The sequence below is a fragment of the Nelusetta ayraudi genome, unplaced genomic scaffold (assembly GCF_046127955.1).
Source record: "Nelusetta ayraudi isolate G7.1 ecotype Tasmania unplaced genomic scaffold, CSIRO-AGI_Nayr_v1 ptg000018l, whole genome shotgun sequence".
Taxonomy (NCBI): Eukaryota; Metazoa; Chordata; class Actinopteri; order Tetraodontiformes; family Monacanthidae; genus Nelusetta; species Nelusetta ayraudi.
This window is the reverse complement of record NW_027466068.1, coordinates 4,335,467-4,354,524: the sequence shown is the minus strand read 5'-3', so window position 1 is coordinate 4,354,524 and position 19,058 is coordinate 4,335,467. Positions and strand designations below refer to the sequence as shown.

At 43.0% G+C, this 19,058-nt stretch overlaps 3 protein-coding genes across 11 annotated transcripts in view; 2 read left to right on the top strand and 1 right to left on the bottom strand.

Moving 5' to 3' along the window:
- Positions 1–6,044, top strand: part of emid1 (EMI domain containing 1) — a 57,722-nt gene extending 51,678 nt beyond the window's left edge. Inside the window, exons 10-18 of one of the 6 annotated variants that reach the window (XR_012926640.1) lie at positions 487–576; positions 913–965; positions 1,075–1,137; positions 1,223–1,267; positions 1,373–1,417; positions 1,544–1,555; positions 3,284–3,368; positions 3,629–3,719; positions 4,779–4,829. Coding sequence is in view for 4 of the 6 variants with exons in the window: in XM_076025974.1 (XP_075882089.1) it covers positions 487–576; positions 913–965; positions 1,075–1,137; positions 1,223–1,267; positions 1,373–1,417; positions 1,544–1,555; positions 3,284–3,368; positions 4,779–4,909 (524 nt within the window). In the remaining 2 variants the exon portion in view is untranslated. Of the gene's footprint in view, positions 1–486; positions 577–912; positions 966–1,074; positions 1,138–1,222; positions 1,268–1,372; positions 1,418–1,543; positions 1,556–3,283; positions 3,369–3,628; positions 3,769–4,778 lie in introns of those variants that run through there. The other 5 variants (XR_012926641.1, XM_076025974.1, XM_076025977.1 and 2 more) reach the window with 5 other exon arrangements.
- On the bottom strand, positions 5,576–8,409 carry rhbdd3 (rhomboid domain containing 3). The gene is made up of 5 exons (XM_076025979.1): positions 7,894–8,409; positions 7,425–7,808; positions 6,870–6,996; positions 6,512–6,760; positions 5,576–6,428 (listed from the first exon to the last, which is right to left on the bottom strand). The coding sequence occupies exons 1-5, from the start codon at positions 8,054–8,056 to the stop codon at positions 6,242–6,244; spliced, it is 1,110 nt and encodes a 369-aa protein (XP_075882094.1). The 5' UTR covers positions 8,057–8,409; the 3' UTR covers positions 5,576–6,241.
- A 931-nt stretch (positions 8,410–9,340) lies between these two features.
- Positions 9,341–18,595, top strand: ewsr1b (EWS RNA-binding protein 1b). 4 transcript variants are annotated; one of them, XM_076025973.1, is made up of 15 exons: positions 9,341–9,524; positions 9,995–10,031; positions 10,510–10,564; positions 10,863–11,004; positions 11,213–11,411; positions 11,509–11,774; positions 11,878–12,034; positions 15,052–15,086; positions 15,654–15,683; positions 15,807–15,922; positions 16,011–16,140; positions 16,280–16,399; positions 16,917–17,043; positions 17,471–17,842; positions 18,235–18,595. In XM_076025973.1, the coding sequence occupies exons 1-15, from the start codon at positions 9,509–9,511 to the stop codon at positions 18,269–18,271; spliced, it is 1,839 nt and encodes a 612-aa protein (XP_075882088.1). In that variant the 5' UTR covers positions 9,341–9,508; the 3' UTR covers positions 18,272–18,595. The 4 variants fall into 4 exon arrangements, with proteins under 4 accessions (XP_075882088.1, XP_075882085.1, XP_075882086.1 ...); XM_076025970.1 differs by having other exon boundaries at positions 15,049–15,086; XM_076025971.1 differs by having other exon boundaries at positions 10,860–11,004.
- The last annotated feature ends 463 nt before the right edge of the window (positions 18,596–19,058 follow it).

Here is a 19,058-nt window from a genome sequence, read left to right as displayed (position 1 = left end):
TTCCTGGGAAAAGGGGCGGGCACACGGGTTGGAGGGAGTTCTAGAGGAAGTTGAGCGAGGGACATGTCTGGTCTCCGGTTCGGATTGTTGGGTTGATCAAGTTCGGCGCTACAATAAAGCAGCTGTCAAACCCACAACAACGCCTGGTTCTTGACGAATACTAAAAGGTCACAGTATAATTCAGTCACAAATGCGTCTCTCCTTATTCGTTAGCGAAAACCAGTTTGCCAAAATTGTCACACACACACACACCAATATAACTGTACTAATAAGAAGATTACATTGATCATGAACCCATTTTATGGGGGGAGGCTTTTGCAATTTCTGACACTAATGTAACATTCATACTTCTGTGATGGCTTCAACATTTTTGAATGCTAAGGCTGCAGAATCCAGTTTTCAGTTCCCCGGTACTTGAATTTGGTTTGCAAACACTATACAAAGATTTATGAGTTAAAACATGTACACAATTTGTTTCAACCCCAGATCGTCGGAAAGACCCCCTCTTCTCTAACACGTTCCATGACTCACGAGGAGTTCCCGTTCCAGGGCCTCAGGGCCCCCCCGGGCCTGTCGGTGAGTGTCCAGCATCATCCGAGTTCAGCACTGTGCTGTTTGATGGGTGTTTTTTGTACGTATAAATAATAGCATGGATGCCTTTTCATGCAAATCAATCTGATGTTCACATTCAGTTGATGACATATCAGGAATGTTTTGACATCCGATTTTAAATTGGTGCTGATTCTGATTTGGTTGCTTCATATGTATTAATCCTGGTTTATTTCAGACTGAAAAGCTACTCTGAAGGGCAGATCTAACACAGGATAACATTACAGTTAACAGTCGGTGTAAAGTTGTTCTGAAGGGTGAAGGTCCACATTGATAGTATGACTCCTTCTCTGCACCATCTAGGTCCTCCTGGTCCTAAAGGTCCTGCAGGACCTTCTGGCGCAGCAGGACAGAATGTAAGTTAAAAACAAAAAAATGACCTTCCTGTCACTTACACACCAACTGTCCTAAGTGCTGCAGGACAGTTGTGTCTCTCTCGTGTAAAAACTTTCTGGATCTTCACAGGGGAAACCTGGAGCCGTTGGCACACACGGCCCTGTGGGGCCGAAGGGAGAACGTGGCGAAAGAGTGAGTGAACATTTTCTTCTCAACTTTCGACTCCCAAGAACAAGACACTTAGAGATGTGGGCTCTTTTGTGTTTTGCTTTTTCAGGGTTCTTTAGGTTATCCAGGAGAGCGGGGCTTCAGAGGCGAGCCGGTAGGTCACCTCAGCCCTCAGGGTTATGGAGCGATAGCACATGTGCACGGTTGGCACTATTGTTCAAGGCAACGCTCACCATCTTCCTCTAATAATTCCTTCCAGGGGGCCCCAGGAGCAAAGGGAGAGCCTGGAGAGAAGGGTTTGCCGGTAAGAAAGCACCTTCTGATGATGCTCACACCTCACTGACATGTCCAATTATTTTTGTTTATCATTGAATATTGTCTCTGTGTGTTTAACCCTTATTTCCCCTTTACCTCCTCCACATTTTACAAGAGCAATCTAAATGTAAGACACTTTTATTTATGTCGTCGTGTTTTCACTTTGACTTGCAGTGAGCCTAATCAGTGGCCTTCATGGCGTCTAACCATGACCCACATCTCATGTTCTGGTTATGATCTCTTTGTTCTCGTACCATTATTTATTTATTTGTTTATTTATTGACTGTTAGCGGCCACTCAGTGGCATTTAGCCGCATCTCTCCAACCTCGTATGTCCGTATTTTCCTTCCTGTTGGTGGTAAAATGTTTCTATTAGATGTTGTCATCCTGGTTTGAGTGCATACACTTGGATTTTTCGCTGTGGATATTTGTGGTTATATCGTGCGTGTATGTGTGTTTGGCCTGTTGTTGTCACTGTGTTCTTGTTTCTGACGGTCCTCGGGGTGAGCTCCAGACTGCTGTCCCCTGTTGTGACACTGTCCTATAGAACCCAAAGCTGTCTGACTCCCTCTGCAAGCTACTCTCTCCATGGCTACCTTTCACAGTCATCTTTTCAAGCACCTGACTTTGGCATATACATACAAAAACTTAAAAAACAAAACAAAAATAATAAATTACTATCTTTAATTTAATAGTAAAACCTTTTGCAAGATACCTTGGATGATTTAATTGGAATAATCTTATAGTAAAATGTGTATGCCAAATCACTCCATATGTGTCAGTGGTGGGTCCTGTCTGGTTTTTGGCGGTGTGGTTCTCTGATGTGAGTGGAGTGGATACAGCTCTTACATCCCAACCATTTGCAAGCCTGCATGCATCCATATGTTTTCAAATGCTGCGTCACCTAAAACTTTCTTTTCTGAGCACGAGTATCAAACGCACAAGCGCCTCTAACCAATGAAACTAACAGTGTAAGAAAAAACTAAGAAAGAGAAAAGGGGCAAAGTGAAAATCGACACACATATTATTTATGGAACACAACACAGTCTACAACTAAGCAACATGGTCACTTCCATTGTTACATGAAAGGATCATCATAGGACACTTGTTGAAACAATCTAAATGTGACGCTTGTCCAGAAATCACTTTGTGATCCGTGATGAGTCGATGAACCCTTGCCCTGTTTCTTCTAACACAAAGAAAGTTGTTGGTTTGACTCCCTAACCATGTTGAAACTGCCCCATTCTCTGCATGCCTTCCTCTAGGATATCTGACCTCCTTCCTTTCCAGCTACGTCTTCTGTGTTAGAGATACAAAACCTGGTTTAACTCTGCTAGAAACATACATTCCAACATGAACGTGTCGACGCAACCGCTGGTAGCATTTGTGACCATGAGTGACAGAATGAGATCTCGCCTGGCTTAAATGTATTAATGTACACCATTTTAAAAAGAATTAGCGGAAGAAGAAAAAAGAGCGAGAATGCAGTCAGCATGATCCAGACCCTGGGAGAGTGTAATCCAGCCGTGTTGGATGTCATGTCTTCAATGTGGGCCTGAATAGTTTTGTGCATGCTGATGTTGCCCAGCCCGGCATGGCAGAGACTGACTGACCTGCAGCAGCATGGCCTGAGAATTAGAGTAAATCGAGAGAAACGCAGGGAGCAGATCAGTCAGAGAGTGCTGGGCAGATGTGTGGTCATGTTTTAACCTTCTAACTGCTGATATGTGTTGAGTTTTGAAAACGTATGTTTTAAAAAAAAAAAAAAACAACCAAACAAAACCATGTCTTGCACTGTGGCGAGCATTCCTCCGGCTTGTTCTCCTTACCTTGACAGCTGTATCTATCTTCACAGGGGGACGGGATACATCAGATCAGAGAGGCGCTGAAGATCTTAGCCGAGAGGGTTTTAATCCTCGAGACTATGATCGGTATTCATGGTGAGTAGGAGGCCTGTGGCAGGGTCAGCTTTAGGCAGGGGTCAGAGGTCGGGTTGGGAGGGCGTTGCGGAGGGAGCGGCGCAGGGGAGAGGGGCTTCGCACTCCCACCGTACCTGCCCGTTAGGGGAGAGAGCAGGGGTTTGGGCGGGGTGCAGGAACAGTCACGAGCAGCCCCCAGGACCCAGGACCCAGTGTTTGGCAAACCCCCCCTCACTCAGTGCCCCTCCCCTCCTCCCCCCACTGTCACTGCTCTCTGATAGGACATTAGCTTGCAGATGTTCCACGACTTGCAGGCAGACCTTGAGCTTCTGGCTCGCAGGGTGACGCTGCTGGAGGCGATCATCTGGCCAGGTAACGCTGAGACATCCTCACCCACAGCTCCGCCAGCCCTCGCTGGCCTATTTCAGTCTTGGTGACAACCGAAAACTCTGAAACTTTATCATATTTTTATATATATTTTTTTTCTTTTAATTTAGCCATTAGATGTTTGACCGCAACTTGTTGCTGAACCGCGAAACTAATCATTGAAAAATTCAGTCAATTCTTTTGCAATGTTATTTCTTTGTAGTACAAACTTTACGGGTTTTGACAACCCAATTTCATGGAAAAAATATATATTTCCTATTCAATATTTTTAAGCCACTGTGAGAGATCGTCTTTATTTTCTGTCAAAGCTTTAAAAAAAAAAAAAAAAAGTTGTGGTCAGTCTATTTCTTTGTGCATGTATTCTTCACTTTGTCTCACTGGTGTAAAGTGGGTGAGGTTAAAGGGTGAGGTGGAAGGCGTTAAGTTTAGCGGCAATGGCATCACACACACTCGCTCACTTCTACTTTCTGTATGGATTCTGCAAACTCCTGACACACACTGCTGTTGTATCAACGCTATTCGGCAGGATAGAATTGTTGTCAGAGGCTTTAATTGTCATAATGATTCAGCTTCGGCTGGTAAGTCAGTGTATCTCATGTCCAGTCAGTCGAGCTGCAATGTTTGGCCATTAATCTGCTCGCTGGAAGGCCAGATGATAAAGTGTTAAAAGTGTTACTCAATTTCCTTCATTTTACATCCAATCCTTAAGAAACATTTGACGCATATGTATTCAAGTATTAAAAGGTTTTGTTGCGCCCCTCCTGATGGGACACGCCCACTTCACGGCAGATTTAAAACTCATTTTCTTTTCAAATCCTTAAATCCTGAGTTGGACAAATGTTGTAGTATAATTAATAGGGCCTCACTGTTGTGACATCAGCCTGCCAAGCCACTCCTGCATCATGTCCACTCACTCACTCTCTCACTCACTCACTCACTCACTCACTCACTCACTCACACACACACACACACACACACACACACACACACACACACACACACTGACAGCAAGGCCCTGTTCCAACTGCTGTCTTTCTTCAACAGAGCCTGATCTAGGGTCTGGGGATGGACCGTTTGGCACAGCCCCCCCTAGTTTCTTCAGAGATAAGCGCGCAGGTGCAATTCCATATCGACTTGCCTCTCTGTCCTCCGAGACCAAGGTTCGAGGGAAGTAACCTCACCCCCGCCCCTCACACCCTCCCTCCTTCCACCACCTCCTGTGGATCACAGGCTGGGTTGACGCCCCCCCTGCTTATAAATGTTCCAGGAAATCAACAGATTTAGACCTCATTTGGTACCTTTTAAGGGGCTGGGGGTGGGGGGGAGGGAGGGCCACCTCAGGGAATCCTCTGATGCTTCTCGATGACCTCCGTCATCAGGGACCTGAGAACTAGTTTGACACCACCATCCCCTGCCCATCTCTATAACCAAATACTATCCGACACACCCAGTAGCTCCATCTGTGTCTCACTGTTCTGGCTGCAGAAATTAAGGCTAAGAGTCAACAGGTTCACGCTTGACAAAAAGGAATATCGGAGTATATCTTCTGGTGCTCAAGTTCTGGTGCAAACATTTCTGGGTAATAAGGGTCATTTAGAGTAACCAATTGAAGGAGGAATCAGTGGTCAGGAAGTGAACTGGACTTTAGTTTGTGTTGCTTTCATGATGTGCCGTCTGGAGAGATTTCCTTGTTTAAATGTATTGCGCATGTACAGTTTGCCACAAGTAAACAGCCTCTTCTTCTCTAGTATTCATTTTGTTACACTTCTATTGTAATGTTTATCTCCATGTTATGTAGTGTGCTATAAATATGAAGTCATCTCCATTTCCACCGAAGCATCTGTTGCCAACAGTGATTCATACTTTTGTGTTTATTTTCAATTCAAGTACAGAATGAATGAGTGGTATCATTTACAGCAGCATATGTATTTGTGATGTGTGCAAAATAATTAGCATTTGGGTTTGGTTGCATACTTACTGCAATTGATGGAAGTTATAGAAAATGTACATCAAATAAACACAAAACACAAAAGAAATCTCTTCAAACCCGGTTGTATTTCCCTTAATACAATATGTGCAAAGAAAAAAACAAACCAATGGAACTTGACTTTTTTTTTCTACCACTGTGTTCCTGATTCAACAATTGCTTTTTTCCCATCTGAATGAGTTATTGTGAAAGTATTTAAAATGACTACAGTTTATTTTGTATTCTGTGTGTAACCTTTACATTTTTGAAGATATGTTATTGTGTTAAGATAATCCTGTCTAGATGACTGTTGTAATTAAATGATGTTCATTTTTTACATGTCACCATTCTTTGTTGTGTCACATTGTCTCCTCCTAAATTGGTTTTACACCTCACTTACCAGAATTTCAATTTGTTGTCACACCTTCTCCCCTGTGTGTAATACTTGGCTCTACAAGTAGCCCAGAATTCTAAATAGTGAAGCTCAGTAAAACCCAAGCATAACATTTGTCAAGTCCACTGTACAAGAACAGACATTGATTTAATCCAGTGCTGCCGCCTCGGTGGTCTGCGCCGGCACAGAACTCTTCCCTTTACACACCACCACAGCCTCTTCACCGACGCGATCGTCAATAAGTAGAGAAATCGCGCCATCTAGCTGTTTGGAGGCCGCCAGTGCAACTACAGCTTTCTCCGTGGGGAAGCCCATCTTCTCAAGCTGTTGGAGTCTGAAAGAGAGCAATTAGGTTTTACTGACGAGTAAAAGAAAGTATGTTTAAAGTGATTTAAAAAAAAAAAGTTAGTATCTGACCTCAGGGAGGAAACTGAGGATTTTGGCACCTCTACTTTTGCACCAGGGTTGTCTGGAACATCCTGTAATGAGGCCATTATTCCTGCCCTTAGCATCTCTTCCTCCAGGACCTCAGAATCCGACTGCCCCGCAGAGTCAGTCATTACCCAGGCAGACCTTGTATCCACCCAGGGATGGTAGTTTACAACAGACGCATCAGTCACAGAAGCAGCAGCTGCTGCTGGCCCCTCTGTCCTTTGAGGATGCGATCTATGCAAAAAATAAATAAATAAATAAATAAATAAAAATTAAATGAGGCATTTAAGTGGTTTTGTGCTCAAATTAAGCTGGATAAGCGATTAAAAAAAAAAGATCTCACCTATGTGAGGACATGTAGGTAGGTAATCGAGACCGGCCTGAAGCAGGAACATATGCCCATTCTGGTATAATGCTGAAAACAGTGGACTCCTCCATCCCCTGTAACATCCTAATAAAAGACTGGTGATCTGATGGTATGATATAAGTTAAATAATGACTGATTTATGGGAGAATCTTATTTAAAGTCCCTGTGTTATTACAAGTTTGAAAATTACTACTGTATTATTATTAGTAGTAGTAGTAGTAGTAGTAGTAGTATTGGCAGCAGCCCAAATTAAATTTGCAGCCTTTGAACCAACTGTTATTTTACACATGCAATACAGCAAAGTTTGGAACTAGAAATTAAACAATACCAAAACACACTTTTTGTGTCAATTTGTCAGTTGCTTCAAGCTGGGGAGGCTGAGTGTGTCATCAACATACAAAAACAGAATAAAGTATATCAGAAAAATCCATCAGCATTCTCAGTATGACTAAATCAGTTCAGCAGATAGAAAAGCATAAGCCTAATGTCGACATTTAGCATGGACATTGAAAATGATGCAGAAAAGGATACAGTTGTGACCAATGCATATGGAACAGAAGTGAAGCAGGGCAGGGGTCCCGGGCAGGAGCAGCAGACCGGTCAGCAGATAAACCCAAGGGAGGAACCAAATTGGCAGACACCTCATCACTCTCCGAGTCGTCACCTGGCGACTGTGTGCTGTGAACAGTGTCAGCAGGGTGGCAGAGTAGCCGCACACTCTGGTCGCTTCACCCCCGACCACAAAGAGCACCAGGGTGTAGATGGCGGGCAACAGGGCAACTGTGATGGCGGAGACGGCGAGAAAGGGGACTGTGCCCCAGTAACGTTCCTGACATCGTCCCAACGAGAGGAGGAGACCGACACTGACCAGCAGGGAGGGCAGCTCATCGTGACAGAAGGCGTACAGGAAGATATCTGTTGTGAAAGGTGTGCACTTTAGGTTTAGAGGCACTAATGAGCTCTCAATACTCTCAAACGTGTATGTCGTAAGCACAGTTACCTGTGAGCCATGGGAGGTCGCCACCTGGACCTAAACTAAGGCTTGCCATTACACCACTACTATACAGTAGAACCATGAGGGTTATCAATAGGTATGTCCCCGAACAGAATCCTGGGTAATCTGATCGAAACCCAAACCATACTGACATCATACGGGGTGGCATTATTAGCTTTTAGCATACGTTTCGCAAAACACCAGTCTTCGCGTAACGTAATTTCAGTCACCTGTCATGAATGAAAAGCTCGTCCGCGTAAGCGCAAGTATGTGCAGCTCTTACAGCCAAAATCCAACAATTTGGATAATCCTCGCTGGACCAACATTAAATTAGGTTAAAGTAAACGCACGGCGCGAAGAAGAAACCCCGAATAAAGTGCAGTTCGATATAAATACGTGGGTTGATTCGTTGAAAGAATTACATGTTTACTTCCGGGTGACGTCAAGTTGTTGTCCAAACTACTTCTTCTTCCTTGCTTTCGCGAAACGAGATGAGTCAAAGGCGTATTGTCGCCCTCTACTGTTAACGGTTCTCTAGCCGTTTGTCCTGGGATGCTGTAGGCATAGAGCGATGGCTGTAGAAGGGGGGGGGGGGGGAATAATGTCCGGCTACGAGATCTTGTCCTGGGTCCTTACGGATACTGTAATAGGACAAACTACATTGCGGTCGAATAGATAGATAAATAGATAGTTAGATAGAGTATGATAGGTAGATATAGGGGAATGTGCAGCATCTTCCCCCGCCCCTGGTGCAGTCCAGCGCCCCGGGGTGCTGAACCTGTGGCGGAGTCTCCCTTCCCCCAATCCTGCCCGGGTGGTCCACCTGTGCCGCTAAGGGGCCAGGGGCTAAGGGGCTAGGGGCTAAGCGGCGACGGCCCGAGACATGGGGATCACAAGGCACCCAGAGTCCCCATGGATAAGTGATATAAGAAAACCATTGTCCATAAAAAAATATATATATAATAAAACCACTCAATAGGTAGTTCCTGAACCGACCTGTGTGATTCACACTCTTCAGGTCACAAGCTCTACCTTTGACAATAAATCATTCAGCCATTGTATAGACATTCAGACACATTTCTGCTTGTCATTATGGCCAGACAGCACGAGGGGAGAGAGAGGTAAAAGAAAAAAAAAAGAAAGAAAAAAAGAAAAAAAGAAAAAAAGAAAAAAAGAAAAAAGAAACAGTCAAGGCTTAGTCACTACAAGAATGTATGGATTTGGGGGAAATGATAATAAAGTCATCGTAACATTATCAGATAAAAGTCAAAGGATGACGAGTTAAAGGTTCTGGGATGAAGGCAATACTGATGCAAACACTCCTGAAAATCTAAATTGCAAAATACGTTGGCCGTTCTCGTGGTGAGTAATTTAGGAATAACTGGGGTAGGTTCAACTGGGTTAAATTAGCACAAGAATTTTGTGGAAATAGCAATGTTATGTTATCCAACTGGGACTCAACGTCCTCTTTCATCCATGCTTTTGTCCATGGTTCACAGCCGATGACGACGAAGCAGTGCTCGTGCATGTCTCGCGAGATTTTGAGATAAGAAACGAGAAGTTAAATCCTTTAGTAGCTAACCGCATCTGCGCAGGGTGTAGCGGTCTTGCAGAAGCTAAAATGGCGTCAGCTCCGGGTAAGTTACATTTTTTTAGTCTTTAATGTAGACCGAATCGCATTTTTCGATGTTTCCGTAATCGACGAGATGAATACCTTTAAAAGCATTGCATTTCGACGCGGTTCTGTTTTTGGAATGCGCTCTGTTCAGTTAGCACGAGGCCTGTCGCTCAATGGAGTCGGTGTGGCCCCTTTTTTCATTGCGATTGCATTGTTGTGTCTGCGTGCCCCCGTTTTAGCAGGACGTCGAGCAAAAATGTTTTAACCATTGAAAATGTGCATCTGTAACTCTCCCGAGGCGTAGAGTCGACACGCCGTCTTGTTTTTATTTTAATTGAACTCAGATCGCTTCCAACACCCCGGGTTTAATTTAATTATCACCAAGTAGCAGCTAGCTTGCTAATCGCACTGCATGTTTCTCGCGCGCAAATGTTAAACGCAGTGTATATTGTCAACAAATTTATATGTTTTATTTATTTTTTCGAACAGAATACGGTACCTACAGTCAAAACAGCAGCCAGCAAGGGTAAGTATTTGCTTCACTGTACTCTTTCCTTTAGTGACCCGTGAATTTGTATTGAAATCTGATACTACTGTTAAACAAAAATGCTTGTAACGCTTCTAAAATAGAAATCGGTTATGATTATATATTTAATTCGTAGCGATTAGGAAGATTCTGATACGGTTGTGTCCACTTGACCTATTCATTTTTTTTTTTTTTTGCCGGCCCCTTATGTAAATTAAGGTGCGTTGCCGTTCACGCACCTGCGTTTATCTGTTGAGTGCTTCAAGCTACATAATGTATTTGCTAATTGACTTGTATGTGCGCACAGTGTATTATCCTCTTAGTAAGTGAACCATTGAGTTCACATCACTGTGTCCCGTTAATTCCATAGTAAGAGCCAAGAAATCCTCTTTCACTGTAGTTGAATTAAAAAAAAAAAACTTGCTTCAAACTCTACTGACAAATTCATGTTTGTTTTTTTGTTTTGTTTTTTTGTCAGGTATGCCTCATATGCTGCGCAGCCCTCACAAAGTTATGGACAGCAGTCTGCACAGGTAGGAGTTAATCTAGTATTTCTGATATACATACTGCACATCAGTGCATGTACTGAATGGATAAATTATTCCAGTGATTTTCCTGATTTCATTGTATAATTTTATGATTTAAAATTGTGTGAATTTTAAATCCAGGATTTTCAAAAATCTATTGGTGTTAAAAAAAATTTTAATCAAGTCAGTCACGCTATGTCAAGAACTAAAATGACAGCTCATGTAATTTCATGCTGCATTTCAGATGGCGTTTATTCCTTCCTGTTCTACACTGTATCTAAAGCATGTCATTCTATTGTAGCAGAGTTACGGGCAGCAGAATTATGGATCATATGCCCAACCTGCTTCTACTGATGGCAACTACTCCCAAACGGCGCCTGCTGCTGGAGGCTACCCCCCACAGCAGCAGCAGCAGTATGGCTCCTCCTATGGCCAACAGGCATCAGGTCAGCTATTAAGATGGTATTTCAACCAGAAAATGAACCGCATTTAGATTGGATCTACGCTAAATTGGCAGAATCGGGTCTATCTGGTGTTGTACACGTCAGATGTTGTGTTTTTGTCCCAGATTGGAAATGGTCCTTGATTATTTTGATGTTGATAAGGGTAATGAAGCTTAATCCAGCACACTCTTTAACATTCATGTGTCTATAGCTGGATATCCGGCCTCCCAGTCCACCTCTCATAACTACAGCCAGTCGACCCAGGGTTATGGAGCCAGTGCTTTCGAAAGCACCCCTGCTGCTGCCGCTGCTCCAGCTGCTTCCCAATCCTATGGTTCTCAGCCAGGATATACTGCCCAGTCAGCGTACCCTGGCTATGGCCAACAGGCTGCGCCCACTGCCCCACAGAGGTACGTGCACACCACCCTTGGATAGGAAGGTTGTCACATTGACAGTGATTGGCACGTTGCTACATGTTTTGTTTTTTTTCCCTCTTGTCTCCATCAGTTACAATGCGAACAGCCAGCCGTCTAGCTACAACCAGAGTAACTACTCCCAGCCCGCAGCATATGGCCAGCAGCAGCAAGGCTACCAAGCTCAGCAGGCAGGAGGCTATGGTCAGCAACAGGGCTACCAGCAGCAAGGCCAGCAGCAGCAGCAACAGGCACCTCCTGCTTATCCCCCTCAATCTGCCGGTTCATATGGCCAGCCTCCATCCAGCCAGTTCAGTCAGCAGGGTGGACCACCCAACTACAGCCAGTCCAACCACTACAGTAAGACCACCATCTGTTTCCGGGCAGCTTTTTGGGCGTTCTTTTATATCTACGCTTTGGCTTCATTTGACTGCGTCAATTTATTCCCGCATCTTCTCTGTAGACAACTACAGACAGGATGGCCAGGGTGCAGGTGCTGGTTACCCTGGCTCAGAATCCTCAAGGTACTCAGGGGGAGATAGAGGAGGCCCCGGAAGGGACGGCTTTGATCGTGGTGGAATGATGCATCGTGGGCGCGGAGGCATGCGTGGAGGCATGGGGTAAGTGTCATTTTTTAGCACCTTGATCTCACATCTTTTGCCCTCACAGGCAATGAGGCCACCAGAGGCAGGGCTGAGACTAATGGAGAGATTTAAAAAAAAATATATAGCTGAATAAATCTCAAGAGTCTGCCGCTCGTCGGTATTAATTCCCCGGATTTCTCAATAGTCTTTCGTATTTAAAGTTTTTACATTCTAAATTGAAGGTGTAGGTCAGTGGATGAAGGTGCAGTAGATTCCTTCACTTTGGGAGGGACTCTACTGTTAAATTCCTCTCAGCCCTGCCTGTCGTTTTGCCAAAGGTAAGAAGGAAGGAAAGCCTTAACTTTAATGCAGACCTGTGCACTAACCTCTAGGCAGACAATATCCAAGTTAAACTAAATGACTCCATGCTTTAGATTTGGACAGGGTTTGTGCTAGACTGACATTTCCAGAACATTGGTCAAACCTGAATGGGACAGTGAAATGAAAGCATCAACCTATATTCTCCGATATGATGATTCTCGGAGAATCATCATATCTCTGACACAGTTGCAAATAAGCCTTCAGACTTTATTACTTTACAGTTCTATCCTTAACTAAATTCACTGTGTCTCGCAGATCTTGCAAATGGTTACGTTTTGGCAAAAAAAAACTCCTTCATTTGGGTCTTTTCATTTCCTCGTGGTATTTTCTTTTTTCCTTTTCTTTGTACTCGAGTCAATCAACTCCTTCAATTTTGGAATATTTTCATGTTGAAAGAGATTTAATTTTTATTTGGGAAAATTGTTAGAATAGAAAAATCAAACACTCAAATGTTGCAAGAGACACAGGAATTGGTATAAACTCTAACTGATGCATCGAACGACGATGTCAACTTGCTTGATGACATCGATATGGGGCAGAAAAAAACAAAGCATGTCCTCAGTTGGTTTTTGTGGGCAATGGTGTATTATCCATTATGGATGAAAGTCATGAAACATGAAATGCATTGAGAGCAAATTTGATATATCTGACTTTATAAAAGTACAAAACATTTTTGTTTGCTTGAAATACACAAGGAGATTTTTTTGTTTCATCACTTGGGGTTAAATGGTTTAATATGACACAGTGTGTGGAGATAATACCTGAGACAATATTGTTACATTCCAAGGACAAATATCATCCAGTAAAAGTGGGGCTTTGATTCAAAAGGTGGCGTGCAGGTGTATTTGTTTTCACTTTGCGTAGCCCCAGATTTACAGAAACGCCGCTGGGACTCCATTAAGAATCTAAAAATTGTGGTTGATGGAAATAGTTTTCGCTTTGAAACGTTTAACGCAATTCTATTTAATAAGTATACTGGTTCATTGGTAATGCGTGCAATGAAATTTCAAGTTTAAACACACTTTTTTTTTTATCTATATAAATAAGGTCACCTGAAAGTACTTTTATAGCAATATTTAGAACATGGTAATGTACATTTAAAAAAAAAAAAAAAAAATCTATATTCAAGAGATGGCTCTTGGCAGGGCCCCTCCTCCTTTGGACACAGAGTTGCGTGTCATGTAGATGTTTTCAAGGTGAAACTAGAAACTGGCTTATGGTGGTACTTGACAAACTAAGTGTGGGTATTATGATCAAATTTGCTCTTGATGCCATATTGTCACTGGTTCCTTTTCTGCATAAGTCTGTCAACTACAAAAAAAAATCTGAATGTTGGTGGTATTATTGGTAACAACCTGCTACTCACCATGTGTTTTGGTTCAGATTGCTGGACAGTGAAAGGGTGTTTGAACGGAACAGTTGAATTTCAAACACATAACAGGATTTATGTAATTAAACTAGTAACATCATTACCATGATTTCTGCGTTTAGATTTTCTATGTTATTTGCATAAGAAAACAACTTTTTAGGAAGGGTATTGAAAGACACCCCTAAAACACCCCCCCACCACCACCTCCATCCCCTAGTAGTGTTTTCCCTCTTTGTAATTGGAGTTCTGCATCATTGCTTTGATTCAGCTAGTAACTGTAGGTTTGTAGTTGTTATCAAAGTACAGTGATCAAGAATGTGAAAAGCATAACAAACAATTGAAATAAATTTGCATGGATTTTTACTAGCTCTATTTTGGGGTCATTTTAGCTCTGCACAGGTGTGTGTGTGTGTGGGGGGGGGGGTTCTGTTTTTGAAATGCTCTGAATTGTTTTTGTGGTTTTATTCCAATACAAATGTTTGCTCTTATTTTTTGACCGCTTTTTAACATGCTTTGTCACATTTATACCGCACAGGTAACAGTGAGAGCCGTTTAAATCCATCTTTTTCTCTTAAAAGTATCGGTACTCAGTGCAGAGCCACCAACTTTAAGCATGAGGAAGGAGCTTAAACAAAGATTCAAGGTCTTCTGTTTTTCAAGAACTGAGGATGGTGCTTGTTTTCTAAAGCATGATGGGTTTTGTTTGTTTTTTAAATTAACAACTTTGTTTATACTTACATCAGGCTTTCTGTAATATTTAAGTTTTGTTTTTTGTTTTATTAAAAAAAAAAAAAGAAAGTGTAAGGTAAAAAAAAAATGTTTGCGTTTTATCTGCTGAATGTGATCACTCTGAAACTGTTCAATTTTAGATGCACTGTGCCTTTTTTTTCTTTTTTTTTTCTTTTTTACTATATAATTATGACTAAAACATTGCGAGTTGGGCTGTTATTGGCTTGGTCATACTAAAGTATTTGCCATCAGTGCATCTGAAATATTTTATTACTGTATACATTTTGGGTTTTGTCCAGCTTATGAAGCAATTGAAATGTTACTGGTTAATATTTTACACAAAATGTATCCACTATTACAAAGTGTCACCAAGTACTACTGAGCTAACGTATGGCTAATACGCTAACCCCCCTCATTTAAACTATGTGCCAGTCATTTTGGGGGAGTTTAAGTTCAAGTGTTGGGCCAGTTGAATGTCTTCATTACTCCCCTCAATCAAGCCACTTTGGTCGAGCCATGGAAGTGGCTGTAAAAGGGAAATCGCCTTCATATCTCCATTTATTCCCCATAGCAGCGCTGGAGACAGAGGTGGCTTCAGTAAGCCTGGTGGTAAGTTGAGTATTACACTGGTTAGTCCTTTTGAAACCTTAAACTTCTTCAGAAATCAGGCTTCGAGTATTAATGTGTGTTTGTGGTATGGGAAAGAAAAATTCTCAAACTCGAATATGAAAATATTGCTCCCCCCGCGCCCTCAATGCCTGAGACCATTTTCTCCGGGGTACTGGTATAACTCAGTCTCTGCTTTTGGTTTCTAAAGAGTATACGGCAGGTTATTGACAAATTATTTTATTTTACAAAACTGTGTGTTACTGCTTTAAATAATTTCATGAATTCTTGGGTATTTTGAGAATTTACAAACTGGTCTTGGAGGCTTTTACACAATTACTTACAAGGTTTTGAAATGGTCAGCTTTCAACTCAAACGTCACTTGGGAGAATTGTCGTGTACCATAAGGTGGCAACTTTATTTCTGATAGGGCTCCAACCATTTTTATAAGATTGTTTGGAATTACCTTTGTTCTCCTCAGGTTGTTGTACATACACCTTGAGATGCCCACACTGACTTTTTCTTTTCTTTTTTGTTTTTATTTTACCCTCTCATTTGACTGGACCATAGGACCAATGGGGGGTGACGACCGTGACATGGGTGAGTCACAAAGTCCATGTTCAAAGTCGGTCTTCAAGACATAAATAAATGCCAACAAAACAGCAGATTGTGAAGGAAACTTATGTAGATTTTTTTTTGTGTGTGTGTGTTCTGTGTTTGTAGGACGTCCAGAAGAGCAGGACGACTCTGAGAACAGCACAATCTACATCACAGGGTTGACTGAAAAGGTCAATCTGGAGGAGATGGCTGAGTTCTTCAAACACGTCGGCCCCATCAGGGTGAGGGACGCTTGCTTCACAGCGACGAAGCAGACCAGCAAACACCTGGTCATGGAGTTCATTTTTTTCTTTTTCTTTATTAACACAGATGAACCGCAGACTTGGCCAGCCTGCCATTAACATATACAAGGACAATGAGACGGGAAAGCCCAAAGGAGTTGCCACCTTGTCTTATGAAGAGCCCATCTGTGCCAAAGCAGCTGTGGAACATTTTGATGGTATGATGACTCGTCCAAAAAAAAAATCCAGTTTTGTCTTTCACTTAATTTTCAACATGAAATGTACCTCTTTGCCACTGATATTCTTCTATTGAACTATCGAAGGCACCCATACTCCTGTACTTTCCATTTCCTACAGGCAAGGAATTCCAAGGTCAAAGGATTAAGGTGTCGATGGCGCGGCGTCGGCCCATGATGGGTGGGATGAGAGGAGGCGGCAGCGGCATGCCCATGCGGGATGGCATGATGCCTCGTGGAGGTGAATGCAACGTCTTTGTCCTGAAGAGATCCGCTGAGCCTGAACAACAACAATAATACATTTTATTTATAGAGCGATTTCAAGAGTTCTCAAAGACTCTTTACAGAAGTAAGGTGAAAGCATATCCAAATTAAAATTTAATAATAAAAAAAAAAAATCCAACTTAAATATACAAATAAATGCTGTTTAGAGTAAAATAAATGAAAACAAGGAAGTTAATATCAATTGTAGTTCAAAACAATTAAGTAAAAAGGTGAGTAAAAGTAATTAAACATTAAAAGTACGGAATAGATGTGTTTTAAGTCAGGATGTGAAAGATGGCAGGTGGGGGCAGCAACGGGGACCAATTTGCATTTCTTCCTATGCTCAGAGTATTTTTGAGTACGTTCCTATCTAGGGAACTGAGTGTGTCTGCCTGCGTTTTCTTGTAAAACATGTCAACCCTCAGTACCTCAGTAACCAGGTTGCGCAGACCATCGGGAAGACATGACAGCTGTACATGTATCGTCCTCACCAGGTATGATGGGCCGTGGTGGCGAGCGGGGAGGCTTCATGCCCCGTGGCGGTCCACGCGGCATGGGCCGAGGCGGCCCTACAGGGGGCAACATGCAGCAAAGGGCTGGAGACTGGGAGTGCCCCAACCCGTATGTATCCCCTGTAGCACACGGTAGTTGTAAAGGTCCAGTGTGTAATATTTGGAGGTTTGGAAGAAGAAACGGCGAAAGCAAGTGGTTGCGTTTTAGATTGCAGCGCTCTTTTGCTCACCCTCCCTCTCCCGAGCTTGCCAGTGAACTACGGTGGCCCGCACACCCAAACCTGGATACCTCGGCCACCTTCTTCTTTGATGGTTTATTTGAGAATGCCAGCGTTCACCCTAAGTACGAAACGCGCTGTCAGGTGACCTGGATTGTCCACGCCAGGCTTCCGTAGGAATAACGCGGTGCAAGATGGCAGCTAATTAGGATTTACCAATATAAAAATCATAAACCAAGCCAAATGTTACACACTGGACCTTCAACACCATCTTCAATGCGGCAGTGTTTGTAAAGTGGATGATCTTTGCACCCGTAGGGGTTGTGGCAACCAGAACTTTGCCTGGAGGATGGAATGCAACCAGTGCAAAGCACCCAAACCGGAGGGCATGGGTGGCGGCGGCGGCGGCGGTCCCCCATTCCCCCCTGGTGGTGACCGGGGCAGGGGCGGCATGGGAATGCGCGGGGGCCGAGGCATGGACCGCGGCGGGCCAGCCGGAGGGCCCGGAGGCCCTGGTGGGCCCGGAGGATTCCGTGGAAGCTGGGGAGGTGACCGAGGGGGATTCAGAGGACGCGGCGGGATGGACCGGGGAGGTTTCCGCGGTGCCGGACGTGGAGGACCACCCATGGACCGAATGGGCGGCAGAGGTGGAAGAGGAATGGGCCCGCCAGGTGGAAAAATGGATGTGAGGTAGGGACAGTACAACTGTTTTTTGTAGGGATGTGCCGATGCCAGGACGAGTACTGGCATTTTAAGTACTTGACAAGGCCATTACATTTTATAGAATTCCTTTAATTTTCCTCATTCGTTCTTTTAGTTGAACAACATTCCTCAGCATTTTTTCTAGAACGTGGGTTTCACTGCCGTACAAAGACAAATTTAACAAAATTGTCATATGAATATGTATACAATTGGTATCGGTCTTGTGGTATCGGCACATACTTTACGAATACAAGTACTCAGCCCTGATATCTGTACCGATGCTGGTATTGTTATTGGTGCAGCCCTAGTTTTTAGTGTTTTTGTTTTTTCATGCGTCCATAATTCTGATCTGCTATTTACATTTGTTTGTGCCTTTTTAGGGACCATCGCCAGGAGCGCAGAGAGCGACCCTACTAAAGAACTTGTCAACCGTTCCTCCTGCGGAATTTTTAAGACTTCAAGTTTTAAGTTGTGATTCCAGACATTAATGGTTTAAAGCTGTTTTTTCAGACAATGTGGGCAGTTTTGCTCGACTCCTTTCCTTTGTATCTTTAGTTGGCCTGTGTTAATACTTAATCTTGTATTGTGCACATTTTTTTTGTTGTTACTATTTTTTTTATTTTTAAGATCATCATATTAGAGTTGAAGTATTGTAAACATTTTTCATTCTTTAACGTTGTTTCCCCTCCCTCATTAAGTGTTCGGGAACAAATTTGGGAAAATAAAATTTTACTGGTTTGACATTGTGACTTTTGTGCTTTAATCTACACTATGCACTGTGACAGAGTAATTGCCTGTCTGATCACTGTAAACTTCACTCATAATTATGTTATAGCAACAAAGGTGAAGCCCCTCATGCGGCTAAGAATCTGCTCTCTAAGGGAAGATAAACAAGTCAAATAAGTACTTTGCCTAGTTGCGAACAGATGAGTTTAGCCACTCGTGATTCGAGTCATGTGATGTAGTGCAGACACTTCATACTTCAAGTCGATTGCTCTCGTTAAAGTTACTGACCTTATGGACTGAAGATCAGCATGACAACATTCTCAGTGTTGCAGTTCAGAGTTGCTTTCTTTACCAATATATATACTGCACTGATGGGGTTCTTGGCTAAATCTTGAGCAAGTCAGCTGCTGGTACTCGTCTCATCACTAGGGGGTGCCGTTTTAAATCTGATGACTGGAAAACGTCACGTCAAGTCCGT

Bases quoted from the DNA above. Each gene is read 5' to 3' on its own strand.
- ewsr1b (XM_076025972.1), top strand. The intron at 17,044-17,470 runs GTATGTATCCCC...TTGCACCCGTAG, and splicing joins GACTGGGAGTGCCCCAACCC to GGGTTGTGGCAACCAGAACT. The intron at 17,843-18,234 runs GTAGGGACAGTA...GTGCCTTTTTAG, and splicing joins GGTGGAAAAATGGATGTGAG to GGACCATCGCCAGGAGCGCA.
- rhbdd3 (XM_076025979.1), bottom strand. From the start codon at position 8,056: ATGCCACCCCGTATGATGTCAGTATGGTTTGGGTTTCGATCAGATTAC. The intron at 7,809-7,893 runs GTAACTGTGCTT...CTTTCACAACAG, and splicing joins CGACCTCCCATGGCTCACAG to ATATCTTCCTGTACGCCTTC. The intron at 6,997-7,424 runs GTATCCTTTTCT...TCATACCATCAG, and splicing joins CATATGCATTGGTCACAACT to ATCACCAGTCTTTTATTAGG.